At 41.4% G+C, this 20,327-nt stretch overlaps 1 protein-coding gene across 2 annotated transcripts in view; it reads left to right on the top strand.

The window, feature by feature from the left end:
- LOC106097546 (mucin-3A) overlaps positions 1–4,299 on the top strand; it is a 326,173-nt gene extending 321,874 nt beyond the window's left edge. For both annotated transcript variants that reach the window (XM_025899271.1, XM_025899272.1), the window contains 4 exons: positions 893–921; positions 2,728–2,784; positions 2,938–3,006; positions 3,112–4,299. In XM_025899271.1, coding sequence (XP_025755056.1) covers positions 893–921; positions 2,728–2,784; positions 2,938–3,006; positions 3,112–3,231 — 275 coding nt within the window. In that variant the 3' untranslated portion in view covers positions 3,232–4,299. The remainder of the gene's footprint in view (positions 1–892; positions 922–2,727; positions 2,785–2,937; positions 3,007–3,111) is intronic.
- Positions 4,300–20,327: the final 16,028 nt, after the last annotated feature.

The raw sequence follows: 20,327 nt of genomic DNA, 5'->3' as shown, positions 1-20,327 counted from the left end.
CTCTTAACTGTGTGTGGAGAGATTCAGTGTTTTGTTTTACATGTTTTAAATCTTTCCAGTTCAGCTGTGGTTCACTGACATCTAAAGTCAAAACATTAACCGTACGCTCTGTGTTTCTCTTAGATTCAGGTAAAGACTCGGATATGACAACATCAACAACAGTGAAGTCCACCACAAGAAAATCAACAACAGAACCAACAATTAAACCAACATTAAAAATAACAAGCATATGGACAACAAAAGAAGAAGTAAAGACATCAGAAGGGACACCGACAACAAATATACAACCCCAGGGTAGAGACTGAATCTGTCTTCTATTGAAATTTTAATGTCAGACTGAGTCTTGTCTGTGTGTGGACAGACCGTTCTCACTCCCGAGGCATAATATACTCACGATTTGTCATGTCTTAACACTAACCATAACCTTATCCCTAACCTTAACCAGCACTTTAATAACGTTAGAAGTGTTTTCCAAAGTGATTTATGTAAAATGAACGTACATGTGTAGATTCATTCCAAACGGTTCTCATGTTTCTTTATTTTTTCGATCTCGTAATATAGGGACGTGTTGGGTGTCCGGAAGCGTGATACACTGACGATTTGTCACCTAGCATAAAATGTTAGGCTTTGGGAGTGAGAACATGTTGGTGTGGAAGAAATTCATTGTTTAACATGTTTTAATAATCTCTCCAGTTCAGTCAGGGTTTATCGTCATTCCTGTGTGTTTAGCAGCACTCTTAATCATTGTTGTGGTGATCATCAGATGGAAGAAAGCTAAAGGTGAAAACATTGACAGATGAACATTTAACATCATAAGCAGAATGAAGGAAATAAAATGTTTAATTCTTTGATTTCTAATGTGGAAGTTCAACTATTTTTTTTCTCTTATCAGTAAACAAAGCACAACAGAGCGACAACATGGTGAGTTCAAATCTCCAAATAACAAGTTCTCTTTCAGCAATGTTATTTTCATCATCATTAAACTCTATAGTTCCACACCAGACAGAGACTCTAAATACAGTGGCTTGCAAAAGTATTCGGCCCCCTTGAACTTTCGCACATTTTGTCACATTACAGCCACAAACATGAATCAATTTTGTTGGAATTCCACATGAAAGACCAATACAAAGTGGTGTACACGTGAGAAGTGGAACGAAAATCATACATGATTCCAAACATTTTTTACAAATAAATAACTGCAAAGTGGGGTGTGCGTAATTATTCAGCCCCCTTTGGTCTGAGTGCAGTCAGTTGCCCATAGACATTGCCTGATGAGTGCTAATAACTAAATAGAGTGCACCTGTGTGTAATCTAATGTCAGGACAAATACAGCTGCTCTGTGACGGCCTCAGAGGTTGTCTAAGAGAATATTGGGAGCAACAACACCATGAAGTCCAAAGAACACACCAGGCAGGTCAGGGATAAAGTTATTGAGAAATTTAAAGCAGGCTTAGGCTACAAAAAGATTTCCCAAGCCTTGAACATCCCACGGAGCACTGTTCAAGCCATCATTCAGAAATGGAAGGAGTATGGCACAACTGTAAACCTACCAAGACCAGGCCGTCCACCTAAACTCACAGGCCGAACAAGGAGAGCGCTGATCAGAAATGCAGCCAAGAGGCCCATGGTGACTTTGGACAAGCTGCAGAGATCTACAGCTCAGGTGGGGGAATCTGTCCATAGGACAACTATTAGTTGTGCACTGCACAAAGTTGGCCTTTATGGAAGAGCGGCAAGAAGAAAGCCATTGTTAACAGAAAACCATAAGAAGTCCCGTTTGCAGTTTGCCACAAGCCATGTGGGGGATACAGCAAACATGTGGAAGAAGGTGCTCTGGTCAGATGAGACCAAAATGGAACTTTTTGGCCTAAATGCAAAACGCTACGTGTGGCGGAAAACTAACACTGCACATCACTCTGAACACACCATCCCCACTGTCAAATATGGTGGTGGCAGCATCATGCTCTGGGGGTGCTTCTCTTCAGCAGGGACAGGGAAGCTGGTCAGAGTTGATGGGAAGATGGATGGAGCCAAATACAGGGCAATCTTGGAAGAAAACCTCTTGGAGTCTGCAAAAGACTTGAGACTGGGGCGGAGGTTCACCTTCCAGCAGGACAACGACCCTAAACATAAAGCCAGGGCAACAATGGAATGGTTTAAAACAAAACATATCCATGTGTTAGAATGGCCCAGTCAAAGTCCAGATCTAAATCCAATCGAGAATCTGTGGCAAGATCTGAAAACTGCTGTTCACAAACGCTGTCCATCTAATCTGACTGAGCTGGAGCTGTTTTGCAAAGAAGAATGGGCAAGAATTTCAGTCTGTAGATGTGCAAAGCTGGTAGAGACATACCCTAAAAGACTGGCAGCTGTAATTGGTGCAAAAGGTGGTTCTACAAAGTATTGACTCAGGGGGCTGAATAATTATGCACACCCCACTTTTCAGTCATTTATTTGTAAAAAATGTTTGGAATCATGTATGATTTTCGTTCCACTTCTCACATGTACACCACTTTGTGTTGGTCTTTCACGTGGAATTCCAATAAAATTGATTCATGTTTGTGGCTGTAATGTGACAAAATGTGGAAAAGTTCAAGGGGGCCAAATACTTTTGCAAGCCACTGTAACTTATAACTTAATGTCAGCTGGAAATACTTTGAATCAGTTCCTCCTTGAAACAGTTTTGTTAATTCAGTATTATTTTGGTCACAAACTGTATTTTTGCAGCAACTGAGCTTAAACCCTGCAGACACTGAGTCTGGTCCAGGAACCAATCAGGAGACGGTGAGATCTCTCAGTACTCCCAGTACAAAGTTACACTCAGTGCTATGTTTAGTTCAACAGAGAAGCTGAAAATGAATTTACTTCAATAGATGTGAAACAGTCCCATCATGAATTCACATACTGAGCAGGCTTTATATTGTGTTCACTGTGCAGGCTGATGCTGATGATGGTGTTTCCTATGCCTCCATCAGCTTCACTAAGAAGACCAAGGATAAAGCCCGGGTAAGATTTTGATATTTACATTGATGATGTTAGCAGTAAGTTTGAGATTTTTAAAGCTCCTGTCAGTTTATTTATTAAATAACATCTTATAATGTTTTCTTATAGGCTTGTGGTGATGATGATGACACTGTGACTTATAGCACTATGAAAGCTTCCTCCTCACCTGCTGGACTTTCCACTGATCCCAGCGACCTCTATTCCACCATCAACAAACCAAAGAAATAGGATGTTTCTCATGAAATGTTTCATGTTGTTTTTCTGGATGCTGCATGAATGCTTGGATCATAGAGTAACTTCCTTTTTGTTTTTTTTTTATGGTGACATATATGGTATAATACTTGGTGTATTTGTGCTGGGGCAACAATGGTTATGCTACAGAATTGCTCATTTTAAGATCTCCATTGTTAATGTAGTCTAGTGATAGTTACCTTTATATCAAATTACATATCCACAGAATATTGTTGTTACAGTTTTTATTAATTTGCTGCGTGCCATTTTTAACAATACAAAAAGGGCCATAAAACTAGGCTTGAGAGGTGTATCTCACTGTATCCATGACGATATTAAACTTCCTGTTTGTGACATCCAAAAACATGACAGCAAAAACACTTAATATTCAACTTAATTTCACAACAAAAGAAAAAAGAATATGAGTGTTGATAACATGTCTGATTGTGCACGCCTAGTTTTAAAGATTAGTGTGAACCAAAATCCTGAAGTCGTGCATACTGTTTGTGGGCTTTGATACTAACAGGCTGACTTTCTTATTCTGCTGTGCAGACTTGCTTTCCAGTTTCTTGGTAAGTAGAGTTTGAACTTTTCTAGTTTGTGCTAAACTTTCTGTTATGAATATAATTCCATGTCCATTGCAAATATGATCTGTGTTGTTGGATTGCACAGGTTAAGTAGCTTGAAATCCATCTTTTAAGCTGCTTTCAGTGATTATTCTAAAAATAAATAATTTGTTGTTATAATTTAGTCTCAGTTTTAGAGTTTCATTTTCTCCATCAGTGTTTCCTGTATTTTCCTCTTGTATCAGCTCCCTATGTTAAGTTCATTCATGTGTTTACATTTCCCCATTTAGTTTTGATTGTCTCCTGTTTTTTTTTATATTTTCTTCTCTGGTTATCCAGCTGTATCAATGTTCCATAATTACCCTCATCTACATTTAAAGTGCTATACAAATACAGGCCATTTACCATTTTACATTTAGCATTGTCTTTCCTTCAGACTTTGTCTTAGTGCTTGTTATTCTCCCTGTCAGTTCCCAGTTGATTTTAGACTCCTTTTTTATTCTCTCATGGGACTTTTCATCAGTTGAAGTAAAGAATTGCTTTTCATCAAGTCAACCTTTGTTTGTTTTCCTTAGAAGTATGCAGAAAGATGAAGCAGTGCATTATATGTGTGTGGTCAACATTAGAGGGTTAAAACTCGAGAGCTGCTGTATTTTTACCGAAACACTTCCTCTTCACTTCTCAGAAAGAATGACTTCAGAGGTGTAATGAGAAACCAAAAGGTCTCAGACCACTAACACATTTTATCAGTGTTCTCACCTCACAGCTAACAGTGGTCACTGCTGCAGTGTCATGTTTCATTGGAAACATCAAGACTCAAATTCTGATGTGTAATAAGTTTAAATCTTGACCTCTTTTCATGTGTGCAGACAAACATCACCATGAACACTGTTAATCCAAACACTTAACTCATCTAACAGTCTTCACATATTTAACTTTCTCTAATCTGTTGGTAATCAAGACAACATCAAGACAATCATGTCAAGAGATGACAAAGGGAGCCTGCAAAATGCATTGGATATACAAGTTAAAATGTTAGAAGTTTTTCACTCAGCTAATATCTACAATAGACAAAAGGAGGCTCAGATGCATAAAAGCCATGAAATAAAAGCTTTGGATATAAAATCAGAAGTAAAGACATGAGAAATGACACTGACAACAGCACCAAACAATCTACCAGGAGGTAGCAACGCTCACTCTTCTTTTGAGGACAAAAAGGTGAATATCACACTGACACTTGATTGTGTTTGTGTGGAGAAATTCAGTATGTTTAAAAATTTTTCCACTTCAGCTGCAGTTTACTGAAGTCTTACTCAGAAGGTTAATTGTGAGCTCTTAGATTCACATATAGACACTCAATACAATAGGAACTCCTGTCATGGAAAATGTTGTTAATGCATCTGTCCATCAGTTTCACATGTTTTCATAATCTTTGCAGACCAGTTGTTGTTTGCTAAAATCCCTGAGCTACAGTAACTTAGATGTTTAATGGTTTGAGATGTTCAGTTTTTTTTCAGTATTAGTACCTCCTTTTAAATCCCATTTATCAGTGTTTAATCAGAAAGGTCATCTGGGGGCAAACACAACGTCCAGCTGCTCTGCACTGAGGAAAGAAGGTACACTTCTTTGTTTCATGCAGATTATTGCAATGATGTTATGATATATTGAGCAGGCAGCTGCCCAAGTTAACTGTGACTATCACCAGTTAATGTGGGCGTGTTTCCTAAATCAGCAGCAGGGGTTAGTGAACAGGATGTATGCAGGTGTTACATTCCCACATAAAAGCTAGGCGATGAGGGTGGGGGGCAGTAACAGTTGGATCCGGGTGAAATGAAAAGAACGCCAGGCAGAGGTATTTAACACAAAATAAATCTTTATTATAATCAATTAACTCAATAATCATATAAATGGTAACAACAGAAAGAGACAGCACCGCTGCTTTAACGATAACTCAGACAGGTCAACCCAAAGAGAATGGTGACCACTTCAACAAAGAAAACAACTATAAGGCTTCAACAGAAAAAGACAGCAACGCTGCTATTAGCAATAACTAGGCAGGCCAAACAAAGTAATAGAGGCCGCCGTCACTCAAACAAAACCACTGCCCAGTTGAGCTACTCACAGCAAGCCACGCACGGTGGGGCTGGTCACACACACACACAGCAGGCCTTTTCCACACCTAGGCTGGAAACACACACTGACCAACACAGGAAAATCCACCAGAAGCCTCTCCCACCTCCACACTGCTCTCCTCCAGCTTATATCACCTCTGAGGGTAATTGGTGGTCAACCAGGGCAGATGAGCAGCAGGTGTGTTCTAAAGGAGAAGGAAGGGGCGGAGACAGACAAGGGGAGGGGCAAGAAAGAAGGAGGAGGAGAGGGAGAAGACAACACCACGCCCACACACTCCTACAGCCTCACAGGATGTAACATTCCCCCCACCTTATATTCACACTATACAAAACACAGAACAGACTCATCACTATGCACTGCGTGAGAGTGCATCAGCCACCAGATTGTCAGTCCCTTTCTTGTGCTGGATAACCAGATCATAATCCTGCACCAGCACTGCCCAGCGCATCAGTCGCTGGTTGTACATGCGTTGGAGGAAAGTAAGGGGATTGTGATCTGTATACACCGTTACTGGAAAGGAGCTAGAGCCCACATACACAGTGAAGTGCTGTAAGGCCATCAGCAGCGCTAGAGCTTCTTTCTCTATGGTGGAATAGTTTAGCTGATGGCGCTTGAACTTTGCAGAGTAGTAGCAGACTGGGTGACACACACCCTCTGTGTCGTCCTGCAACAGCACTGCACCAGCTCCGGTGGCACTGGCGTCAACTTCCAGTTTGAAAGGCTGAGAGAAGTTGGGGGCGGCCAGAAGTTGGGGGCGGCCAGAAGTGGGGCGCTGCAAAGGAGGGATTTTGCAGACTCAAATGGATGCTGGCACTCTCCTGACCAACCAAAAGGGATTTTGGGGCTACATAGCTTTGTCAAAGGGGCCACAACTACTGCAAAGTTCTTGCAAAAACAGCGATAGTATCCAGTCATGCCCAGGAACCGCTTTAACTCCCGCCTAGTGGCTGGGGCCGGGTAGCTGAGGATAGCCTCGACTTTTGCCTCCACCGGGCGAACCTGCCCGAACCCCACCTGCTTTTCCCAGGTACATGACTGTCGCTTTAGCAAACTCGCACTTAGCGAGATTTAGAGTTAGCGTGGCTTCGGCCAATCGCTGAAACACTGATTGCAGGATGGCCACATGCTCTTCCCACGTGTCCGTGTATATCACTACATCATCCAAGTACACATTACACCGAGGCACATCCCCCAACACCAGCTGCATTAAACGCTGAAAGGTGGCCGGAGCATTTTTCATGCCAAACGCCATCATGGTGTACTGCATGAAATGGTCGGGTGTGACAAATGCAGAAATGTCAGAGGCTCTGGGGGTCAGAGGCACCTGCCAATACCCTTTAAGAAGGTCCAGTTTGGAGATGTATTTGGCAGGACCTATATTGTCAATGCAATCCTCCATACGAGGAAGTGGAAAAGAATCAGAGACGGTCACTGCATTTACCTTCCGGTAGTCGGTGCAGAAACGTGGGGTGCCATCAGACTTGGGCGCAAGCAAACACGGGGAGCTCCAAGGGCTGTGGCTCGGTTGTGCCAAACCATTCTCTACTAAATAACTGACTTCCTTCTTCATCACCTCACGCTTTCCCATGGGGCAGCGGTACGCATGCTGTTTGATTGGGGTTGCGTCACCAACATTGATATCATGTTCACAGACACTAGTACGCGAGGGCACATCACCAAAGAGAGAAGGGTAGGAGTGCAGTAGGCTAAGCACATCTTCGCACTGTGAAGGGGACAGATGAGACAAGTGGGCCGTTACCTCGGCTAAGTAAGCTGAATTTGCCAACCGCCCACACTGTTGTCCCTCAGAAAGCATATGCAGATCATCGTCGGCACTTGCCTCTACGCTCAGCACGGCAGCAGAGACAGCACTGGGGGTTGCTGCGCTGGCAACGGTCTCATGAGTTTCCCTATCATGGTAGGGTTTCAACATGTTAGTGTGACACAGGCGGGTTTTCCTCCTGCGTTCTGGGGTACTGAGGACATAATCTGTCTCGGACACCTTCCTCACTACAACATACGGTCCCGCAAAACGGGCCGAAAGAGCAGAACCAGGCACCGGTAGCAACACTAGGACTTTGTCTCCAGCCTGAAAATGTCTTTTTACAGCTTTTCTGTCATACCATTTCTTCATGCTTGCCTGGGATGCACACAGGGCCTCTTTTGCTAATGAGGTAGCTTGTTGCCATCGATCCCTACACGTCTTCACAAAATCTATCACGTTAGTTTTTGGAACACCCCCACTAAGGAACTTCTCTTTCAACACCTTTAGTGGGCCCCGCACATCGTGGCCAAACACAAGGGTAGCCGGGCTGACCCCTAAGGACTCCTGCTTGGCATCGCGTATCGCAAACAGCACGAAGGGGACGCCTTCATCCTAACTTCTGCCCGTGTCATGGCAGTACTTTTTCAGCATGGCCTTAAGTGTTTGGTGCCAACGCTCAAGTGCACCCTGCGACTCTGGGTGGTAAGCACTAATTCAATTCAATTCAATTCAATTTTATTTATATAGCGCCAAATCACAACAAAAGTCGCCTCAAGGCGCTTTATATTGTACAGTAGATAGCACAATAATAAATACAGAGAAAAACCCAACAATCATATGACCCCCTATGAGCAAGCACTTTGGCGACAGTGGGAAGGAAAAACTCCCTTTTAACAGGAAGAAACCTCCGGCAGAACCAGGCTCAGGGAGGGGCGGCCATCTGCTGCGACCGGTTGGGGTGAAAGAAGGAAAACAGGATGAAAGACATGCTGTGGAAGAGAGACAGAGATTAATAACAGATATGATTCGATGCAGAGAGGTCTATTAGCACATAGTGAGTGAGAAAGGTGACTGGAAGGGAAAAACTCAATGCATCATGGGAATCCCCGGCAGCCTACGTCTATTGCAGCATAACTAAGGGAGGATTCAGGGTCACCTGGTCCAGCCCTAACTATATGCTTTAGCAAAAAGGAAAGTTTTAAGCCTAATCTTGAAAGTAGAGATAGTGTCTGTCTCCCGAATCCAAACTGGAAGTTGGTTCCACAGAAGAGGGGCCTGAAAACTGAAGGCTCTGCCTCCCATTCTACTTTTAAATACTCTAGGAACAACAAGTAGGCCTGCAGTGCAAGAGCGAAGTGCTCTAATAGGGTGATATGGTACTACAAGGTCATTAAGATAAGATGGGGCCTGATTATTTAAGACCTTGTATGTGAGGAGCAGGATTTTGAAATCAATTCTGGATTTAACAGGAAGCCAATGAAAGGAAGCCAAAACAGGAGAAATATGCTCTCTTTCTAGTCCCTGTCAGTACTCTTGCTGCAGCATTTTGGATTAGCTGAAGGCTTCTCAGCGAGTTTTTAGGACTTCCTGATAATAGTGAATTACAGTAGTCCAGCCTGGAAGTAATAAATGCATGAACTAGTTTTTCAGCGTCACTCTGAGACAGGATATTTCTAATTTTAGAGATGTTGCGCAAATGGAAGAAAGCAGTCTTACATATTTGTTTAATATGTGCATTGAAGGACATGTCCTGGTCAAAAATGACTCCAAGGTTTCTCACAGTGTTACTGGAGGCCAAGGTAATGCCATCCAGAGTAAGACACTAGACACTGAATGAGAAATGCCAAGGGAAGTTAAAATCTGTTTAAATGCTCGGGATAAGAAATTAGTCCCCTGGTCCGTTTGCACTGTTTTTGGGAGACCAAAGGTGGTAAAAAACTTGATTAGCGCCTTAGTAATGTTTGCAGTGGTAATCCTCTGCAGAGGAATTGCTTCGGGGAACCGCGTAGACAAGCACATTATGGTCAATAAAAACTGGTTACCTGCCCGTGTTCTTGGCAAAGGACCGACACAATCGACCAAAACGTGCTCAAATGGCTCACCAACAGCAGGTATTGGACATAGTGGGGCGGGGGGCACAGTTTGGTTTGCCCACCAGTTGACACGTGTGACAAGTATTACAATACTTTGCAACATCTGCCTTCATTGCCGGCCAGAAGAAGTGCTGCAGAATACGTCATATGTTTTAGTTATCCCCAAATGTCCTGACCATGAATGGTCATGGGCTAATTGTAGCACATGCTGACGCAAACTAGCTGGGACCACTATCTGTTGGACTACACACCAGTCCTCCCCTGGCTTTGAGGTCCACCTGCGCATTAACAATCCATCACAAACAACAAATGTCTGCTTCCTGTCTCCTGTCGGACCATCACTCTCATCTGTTGCGGCCTGCTGCAACATGGAGACTTTCTGTTCGTTCAGATATTCTGCCATCCGCTCGGAGATGCAGTTTTTGAATTCCTCAATGAGAATTAACTCCCGTACCGAAACTAGATCTGCAGCTTTACAGGCCATACACCACCGGTCAAAGAGGACACTTTTTTCCCCTCGCGAAATCCAGGAAGGATTGACCCTGCACCTTTTTCAACCCCCGAAATCGCTGCCTATAAGCCTCGGGGACTAGTTCGTAGGCTAACAGGATAGAACTTTTTAGTCTGTCGTAATCCAAACTGCACTCAGTGGACAACGAGGAACAAACCTCCTGTGCCTTGCCCACCAGCTTGCACTGCAGCAGGATGGCCCACGCATCCCGCGGCCAACGCAAGGCTGTTGCTATTCGCTCAAATGATTCAAAGTAAACCTCCACCTCAGTGTCACGAAACACAGGGACCAGACGACTATTCCTGCCTACATCAAACTGCACCTCTGTCTGTGACAGCGAGGCCGCCACAGGAGGGGAGGAGGCCTGCTGGAGTTCCAGCTGTCGCAGCTTGACCTTAGTCTCCGCCTCCACCTTCTTCAACTCAACCTCCCTGGCCCTAGCCAGTTCCGCGTCCAAACGCCTAAGCTCTATTTCCCTTTTCAGCTGGAACTCTCTCTCGAGCTGCTCCTTTTCCAGCTGGAGACGAGCCAGACGGACTTTGAGCCTAGCATCCTGCTTAGAACCCTCTGATGACTGGGTGGAGAGCGGATCAAAACGGGGCAGCATCATTGGCCCGCCCTCGGGCAGCCCCTGGCCCACAGGTGTAGACACTGATGGTTCTACGACTTGGCTTGGAACATGAGGCGCTGCACTTGGTCCAGCCGGACCGGGTGTGCTCGGGGGTTGCATTACAACCACCCCCTTCTCCAACAACCCGGACACCAGAGCGGCCTTCAGCTCCGCTTTGCGTAGACCAGTGGAGACACTGATCCCGTAATGTGTTGCCACCTCCTGCAGATCCCTCTTCCTACAAACATCCAGCACAGCGAGCGACAGCTTTGCCGTAAACCCAGCAATATCAAAAGTGGCCATGAAACTCAAGACGGCCCGCAAAACACATAAGTTAACCACCCAAGGGCCACACAACATCTTTACTACACAAACAAAAGAACAGGCAAAACAAAATGTGTTGTGTCAAGTCAACCATTAACTAAAATACTACCAACCCTCTCCCCAGTCCTGCCTACTCAGAATCTAGCCTCACCTAGCTTCTGGAGCGTACCAGGCTCGAGGCCACTTTAAAGGCAAATCATCAAGTGCCGAAGGCACCGAAAAGCCTACCCCCAGAGAATTAATCCCCACCCGGGTTTGCTCCGAAAATAACAAAGGCAAAACAAAAAATGAGTGTCCGAAGGAAAAGCAAATGCTCAGCTAGACTCTCCCCTGTTCTAGCCAGGGAGAGCAGCAGCTAGTCAAATAACCCTCACACAACACACAAACACCTGTTCACAATCGTAATTAACTCAACTCCTTTCATTCCTATCCCGGACGAGCCCCCACTTTGTTACATCCCCACATAAAAGCTAGGCGATGAGGGTGGGGGACAGCAACAGTTGGATCCGGGTGAAATGAAAAGAACGCCAGGCAGAGGTATTTAACACAAAATAAATCTTTATTATAATCAATTAACTCAATAATCATATAAATGGTAACAACAGAAAGAGACAGCACCGCTGCTTTAACGATAACTCAGACAGGTCAACCCAAAGAGAATGGTGACCACTTCAACAAAGAAAACAACTATAAGGCTTCAACAGAAAAAGACAGCAACGCTGCTATTAGCAATAACTAGGCAGGCCAAACAAAGTAATAGAGGCCGCCGTCACTCAAACAAAACCACTGCCCAGTTGAGCTACTCACAGCAAGCCACGCACGGTGGGGCTGGTCTCACACACACACAGCAGGCCTTTTCCACACCTAGGCTGGAAACACACACTGACCAACACAGGAAAATCCACCAGAAGCCTCTCCCACCTCCACACTGCTCTCCTCCAGCTTATATCACCTCTGAGGGTAATTGGTGGTCAACCAGGGCAGATGAGCAGCAGGTGTGTTCTAAAGGAGAAGGAAGGGGCGGAGAGAGACAAGGGGAGGGGCAAGAAAGAAGGAGGAGGAGAGGGAGAAGACAACACCACGCCCACACACTCCCACAGCCTCACAGGATGTAACAGCAGGCAAACTCCAGAATCCAGCGAGCTGAATGGTAGTTTGTGAGAAACACAGAGGTACGAACTCAAGTGGAAGGCCATTTCTTTTTAAATTAAAATTATTTTATTGTTGTGTGAAGATAGTATTGATACATATATGCATTTTTACTAGCTGAGACTTTAATCATGTCAAACTGTATGGCACTAAAGTGACCCTGGAGTAAAGACCATAGTAATTAATTTTAATTGACACATATCCATTTGTTACTCATAAATTGTTAATAAGTATTAATATTGTTAAAATATGTTAAATTATATTGTGTACAAAAATGTTTTGATACAGTAGTTAAAACACACAGACTGCCTGCAGCCGTTATGGGCTACAGAGGGATAAATGCATTTCTTTACCCAGTGTGATCCCAAATTATACTCAGACAGCACTTCTTTTTTTTTTTTTTAAGTACCTGCTATGTGGTAACAAATGGTGGGAAATCTAAAGACAGTTCAGTCACACACTCAAGGATGTGGTAACCATTTATCTGTCAGTGGCTCATCTGGTCATCATGAAACCCCCAACGCTCTGTAGCTCTTGTACCCACATCACCAAAGCACTTCTCTTTCACTTCTGAGAGAAAAAAAACATGATTTCATTGGTGCAATAAGAAACCAACAGGTCGCAGACCACTAACACATTTCATCTGTGTTTTATATAGCTGATAACAGTGGTCACTGTTGCAGCATCATCATGATGCTTAAAACCTATACAGTGCAATAATTCAACAAGACACACAGGAGAAGAAAAAGAGTGATGTCACTATGAGGAAGTGAGCAAGAAGTTGATGCTGTATTCATCTCTGAGAGCAAGAACAGAGACTCAGAGAGACAGAGAAGCACGATGGCTGCATTCACATGGATTCAAATGTCTTCATTACTGATACTGATACTTCAGTTTAAAGGTAAGTGTTCATAGAAACACATTCAATTAATAAACTGCATTATTATCACACATGTTACTTCGTTATTCTTCCTTTAACTGAGACAGTAATGATTAACTTTTTGACTTGAGCTGACTCTTGGAAACTAAAGTTGAAACTTAAACTTGTGTTGTATTTAAAATAAACTTCACATTATAAACATAACACTCATATTCATAACATATTTGATGTTTCACATTTCTCTCTCTTTTTCTCAACAGGAAGAACTGAGCAACATCAAACTGATCAAACTGTCACAGCTGAACGTGGACATGATGTTACTCTGCCTTGTAAAAATGTGATACAAGGTCAGCATAACTGTATCAGTACTACCTGGATCTTCAGTGATTCAAGCAGCTCAGTAGCACTCTTTGACCATGGGCAGAATAAAGAAGTCAAACGTAAATCAGACAGACTGAGTCTTTCTGCAGACTGTTCTCTGGTTATAAAGAAGGTCACAGATCAGGATGTTGGTCATTACACCTGCAGACAGTACAAAACAGCAACAGGACCACAAGAATATTCAGACCTATTGATTCATCTGTCTGTTATTAACAGTGAGTATTTACATCTTAATGTTTTCAGCTCAAACTGTCCTGTTAGAACAACAAACTGAAACACCACAATAATTATGATCACAGTGATGAAGTTCATTTTTCTATTGTTGCTTTTCTCTTACAATATCTCCATCTTCACCAGTGTATGTACATGAGAACAATGATAAAGCATCTTGAACAGCTCTGTGTTGACATATGAACACTGTAGACTCACAGTTGAGTGGCTGTATGAAGATAAAGAGAACATATCCTCAGACATGAGACATCATCAAAAATGAGACTTGTTAGACTGTTAAACATCTCACCACTGTTTCCTCTCTGTTGTTGTTCACTTACTTTCAAGTCTTTTCTTACTCTCAGTGTCTTTAATGTTGTTATTGCATTTTTTTAGGTGAAGATGTCACAACAACCAAATCAGCAACATCACTGACACTGACAACAGCATCAAATAAACATGAACATGATGGTAGTTGCTGAATCTCTCTCTTTGTGTGAAATCTGTCTTGACAGACATCTGTTTTGTTTCCATGACAGACAAAAAAGAAATATTATTAATAATATATTTTTAAACACATTTACTTGATTTTTATTTCATTTCCATTATTGGTGTTCGTTTAGAATTTAGAATAAATACTGTAGCTAGAAACTCCACAGTGCAAAAACTCACTCAAACCTCAAATTACTACATGTTAGAAAATGGACTGTTTTTAACACATGTGAAATCTTTTGAGTTTTGCACTGAGCAAAAAGTTGAACCAAAATATTTTTGCTCATTTTCAGATTTTCTGTATTTGCTGAGATGCATCATTGTGTCTGTGGGTTTAGCAGCACTCTTAATATCTGCTGTTACAGTCAACATATGGACAAAAACTAAAGGTGAGAACATCACAGATGAAACTTTATACATAAAAAGCTTTGAGTTTTACTGTTTGCTGTAACAATTTTTTGTTTTGGTTTTTTAGGAAACAAAACACAGACTGAAGAAAACACTGTGAGTCTGAACACTCAATAGTCTTCTATATCTTTACAGAGTAAAAAAGGTGTTTTTTGTACTTCTTTCTAGTTGTCACTGCAGATACAAAAAAGTTACAAGATGATGAAAAATAAGAATATATTATGTTGACCATGTTGAAACCTAATTGTTATTATTACCGGCACCACTGCAAAGCCAGTTTTATAAAAACTGTGGACTAATAAAGAGGACTCTATTAGTTAGAAGCTAGCATCTTGCTGAACCTATATTTACATTTATGTCTGAGCTGTGTATGGGCTTGAACAGCTCTATCTACTGACATAATGAGGTATAACCTCAGTACGCAACATATAATAATGTATACTTTATTGATCCCCGTGGGGAAATTTGTCTCTTCGCAATTAACCCATTCATCCAGTGAAGCAGTGGGCAGCCACCAATCAGGCGCCCGGGGAGCAGTGTGTAGGGTCAGACTCTACGGATCAACAACTTCAACATTGACCCAGCACAGAAATTACTCCACTGATGTTTAAAACATTTAACTTTTGATTTTTTCTCATATTTACAAACCAAAACCTTATTTTCTGTGCGGTTAGCTTTATCTAACAAGACAATTAACTTCAAATATTTTATATGGTATACACCTTTGTTTTTCTCATTCAGCTCTGAGAGTAAAATTCACAAGTTGTTTTTATTTTATTTTATTCTGTGTACAGTTAGAGGTAACACACTGAGATACTGTCATGGCCTCTGCCATGTTGCAAGCAATAAATTAACAGAATTTCTGTTCAATACTGCCACGTACTGCTGAAGGGTCAAAATCAGAATGGACAGATAGGAGGGGAGAGAGCACAGCAGGCTGTCCATGATGGATATTTGTTTTTTCTGTATGAGTTACGGTCTAGTGGCTCTTCCTGTGTGAGAGAGCTCTTTCTCCTCCTCCTGTGTTCCAGGTCTGCCTCATAAGCACAACTGAGATGTGTTGCAGCTCGTCAGCCACTGCATAAAGACCGCCGTCTCAAAATGACTGTAGTGATCCACAGTGGAATCCACAGAGGGGCTCTCTGCCATTTTTGTTTCAGCGGTTTTTCCCCTGTTTTGTGGCTAGAGACAGGGAGCTCAGCCATTGTACTCTTTATTTTCTTATAGACAGAGTGGTCTCAGTTGTTTTTTTGTTTTTGTTTTTAGCTAGAAAGAGGTATTTTGTTTGTTGTTGGAGCCAATATCCTGGTCCTAATTGGTTAATGACATTAACTTTGTGACCGTTAATAGTTTTGTTTGTTTTTTTACTTGGTGTTACACCCCACCCCAGATAATACTTTGCTTTTAAGTGGGTTGTAACATTCACTGTGCTGGGCTAACTTTCAGTTTCCGACTCAGTTTATCCACATTGCAAAACAATAAAGTACTTTCAGAAAGACTCTCAGACAAGTCGGCTGGGCTGTTTTTGAGTTTACTGAGTCAGGTTATGTCTCAAACTGCTTCAGACATTAAAGTGAGGCCAGCATGATAAGGATGACAGGTTCTTCATTGGCGTTTATATTTCTTCTAATATAATTTGTTTAATACTTTATCTTGCTCTCTCTGTCTTCTAAAAAAGATACAGCCCCCAATGTCCAACCAGTAATGGAGAGATTTATATTTGTTAATGACATTATAAATACACATGATCATAGTTTTTATCCTTGTGCATTAACAAATTTAACACTGGTCAGCTGAATAAGTTCCCATACAACTAGATTTATTGGATAGACCACATGGTGTCAGAGTAGGAGCAGACCATGAACCTGCTCCAAAACAAACAAACAAACAAAAAAACTGAAAAGAAAATGGAGGCCTTCAGTGTTAGGACCTCACAGATGGACTGGGACTCCTCAAACCTCCCTGATGCACAGCCACAGTTCAAATGAGATGTCGAGGAAGAAGCAAACCCCATATTTTTTGGGTTAAACTTTCAACGATGGAGCAATAATCTGAGATGATTTGAGATGTGAATACCACTGCTGCAGTCAAGAAAGAAGAGCCATGATTTAAAAGATATGAATTAAGACAGGCATTTATACTGGGGAATGCAGTGGGGTTAACCCTTTACCTATCACTCTATATGCCAGCCGCCACTCAGTATTATTAAGACACAGAATGAGCATGAATTAAATCTTTAATTGTCTGTTGTTATAACACTGCCAGTACTATGAAACAGCAGCACATCACTTCTAATAAAAAACAAGTAGTAACAATTTCAGATATACAGTTTTTAATGTGTTGTTAATTGTTGAATAAATGTTATCATCTGAATAAAAATCATGTCTCATAACATTAAAAAATCAATCACTTGGTCTGTTTACAGATGTTACATGGCTACTAACTGACTGAACCTTTATTTAAATCTGGCCTTGACAATACAGGATATTGAACTGTTCTTTTTTTTTTTTTTTCTTTTGAAGAGGGTTAAAAGTTGAGTCACAAGATATCAGTTTTCATCATTATCATTTGTCACTTCATTAAAAACACTTCACCAACAATAAATTACTTCAGCTCCCAGCATTACTTCGAGTATGATCACTGAACTGAAACCTCTTGGAAAACAATCACTTAACAGGAGGAGGTGAGGATCAAATCATGTTTACATTACTAATGTCAAATGGAAATACTGAGCGCCTCTCACTACTTCTTTCCAGTTAATTGGAACAGAAAAAATTAGAATAAAAACTCACACTAGAAGTCAGAGTTGTGCTCCAGCATGAACAGATACGGGTCTGCAATATAAGGACAGGAAGACAGCAGGAAAAAGCAAAGTTTGAACCACAGTGACAAAATAGCCACACCTTAATAGTTTAGTTATGGTGAAAACATATTTCAGTGTTATCCCATAAAATGCAGAGCTTCAGTTATTAAATAGGTCAAATGTTTGGTCAAATAGAAAAGGCTGATGCAAGTCTGCTTTCATTTGTGCTGTGAAACATGCCAAAGTGCATGCAGGGTGATAAGAAAGTTGATCACAAATATGACCGCCATAAAAAAGGAGGGAGAAATAATAAAACATAAATTGTCTAATTTTTCCACACAATCCTTCTAACCTTTGCTTAATATTTTGTAAACCATACTTTTGGTCTCTGAAGACTGATTTGAAATTGATTGATATACCTTTATTAGTCCCACAAGGGGGAAATTTCATAAGGCTGCCGACCTATTGCATGCAATGGCGGCGCCATCTTACCCTCCGACCATACATACATTACACAAAACATCACATGGGGAAGACAGGTCAGAGGGGTATAACATGGAAAAAGCACCACATGAGGAAAGATAAGGAGAAAAAAATAACTCCCCCCAGACTGAGCTCCAACAGGGAGATCAGTTTGAGAACAGAAAAAAACACCTCTGCACATAGCACATGAAAAAAACTCTTAATACACCAAAGAAACACATGACAAGCAACAGGGGCGGGTAAAGGGTGAGAGACAGCCGATTTAGACAGTACATCCGGGCCTGCAGCCTGTGCGCTGGTCTCCATGATCCACCGTCAGCATCGGAAGGGAATAAGCGTCGAAGGCGTTTGGAAAGGGAGGGAGGATGAGTGTGTGCTTATCAGTGTATATGTATGTGTGTGCGTGTCCAGAGTTCAGCTGAGACAGTGTCCTTCGCCCTGCCAGGCTAAGTAAACAGTCTTCCAGCCAACCCAGGTGGCCTTGCATAGAATGGGACGTTATATTTTTAAACCACAACATCAACGCCTCACCTCAACTGATAAGGTAACTTTGTGCAATCTTTAGCAATTCAGAACAACAGCTCTGTAAACCCCGATGAATGTTCCAGTTCAATGATGTTACTGCCCTGTATTAACCTGTAACACATACACTGACGTATACAGTATGTTGTCTGATATGATTTTATATCAGAACTTTATTTTAATTGAACATAAAGCAGATAAAGGTGTTTAGAGTCATTCAGAGTTTAGTAAGTTTAGGAGTTGTTTCCTCTCCACTATCAGCACCGTTTGCAGAACCTGCAGCAGAGTAGCATTACAGTGCAGTAGGTCATGGTGTGCTCAGAAGTGTCTTAGTGGTAATAAGCTTGTGTAAGGCATTACTGGAAAGTTCTGAATGGAATCCCCCAAATTACCCTTTGCAGAGAAAGGATGATGATGATGGAGCTGAAAGGTAAGTAAAAAAGAAGAGGAACCCAGAGAAGTTTTATGGATGGAGAGGGAGATTGTTGGTGTGACTGAAGAGGATGAGAATGTGGAGGATGATGTGCTGGTAACCCCCGAAAGTGAACACCCAAAAGAAGGAGAAATATTAATAATTTTACCTGTTGAGCTTAATTGAGCTCATTTGTTTTCTCTTTAGTTGGGCTATTTCGTCGAGCTATTTTAATTCATTCGAGCTATTTGTTACAGGTGTTTTACTGTTTTGGCTGCTCCAGCAGCTATCGGTATCAGTTATCTTGTAAATTAGTTGGGCTCTAACAAAATTCTACATTTGTGACTTTTATGTATAGATTATGTTGAAGAATATCAGAAATGTGCTATTGTCTTTATTATAGAGCTCATCATGACAAAAATGTTTTCGTCCATCATATTACAATACAAAAAATTCATATATTAAGCAAACCCTCAATATTTTAGACACAAAGTAGGCTTTACATTTGGAGAGTTGGACTGAATCGAATTAAGATTGCACAGGTGTACCTAATAAAGAGGCCACAAAGAAAATGCAATCTCCTATGAAGGTAGATGCTGTAGATACTGGCTTCACTTCATGAGATCACAACCCACAAAGATAGAAACTACTGACGTAAGTCTTATAATTATTTCCCTCTTACATACAAACACCATCAAAAGAAATCTGTAGTGGTTAGTGACAAAGACAGATATAAAACTAAAGTACAATTAATGTTTTAAAGACTTTTCAGTCTCAACAGTCTAAAAATGGGGAAAAAATACTTGCAAGTAAGTATGTAGAGGTCCTGACACAACTCAGAACCAAAGGCTCGCCAACGCTCCTTAACATTAACAGAGAATATCAATAATAAAAATAAAAAATAATGCTTTTTTCTAATTTCAGACTTAAACAACACCAACTATTCATCCTAAAGGCATCTGATGGAGGGTAATGAGAGTTAAAGCACTGTAAAAAATCAAACACATTAAATACGGTCATGGGTATTTTTCTTTTTACATAATTTCACCGACTAAGAGACAATTTGTGTTAAATGGTTCATTTATCCAGCTCTATGGGAGTGCAGAAGAAAGGGAAGAAACAAGAACTAAACACATTTATACATTCAAAATAAATTTGTAAAAAAATATGCACATTTGTAGGAAAACATCACAGAACTGACTGACGTGACAATTTCCCACTGTAGGAGATACAAAACACAGAGTACATAAACATTAGGCTACATGCTGTCGGTTAAATAAGAGTGAATATCCTTCATGTTACATGATAGTTAGCTTCCATTCATCACACCCGAGTCAGCTGCATTTATGTC

Source organism: Oreochromis niloticus, linkage group LG15, assembly GCF_001858045.2.
Source record: "Oreochromis niloticus isolate F11D_XX linkage group LG15, O_niloticus_UMD_NMBU, whole genome shotgun sequence".
NCBI classification, from domain to species: domain Eukaryota; kingdom Metazoa; phylum Chordata; class Actinopteri; order Cichliformes; family Cichlidae; genus Oreochromis; species Oreochromis niloticus.
The sequence above is the reverse complement of the archived record's forward strand: the minus strand, read 5'-3'. Positions and strand labels throughout refer to the sequence as shown.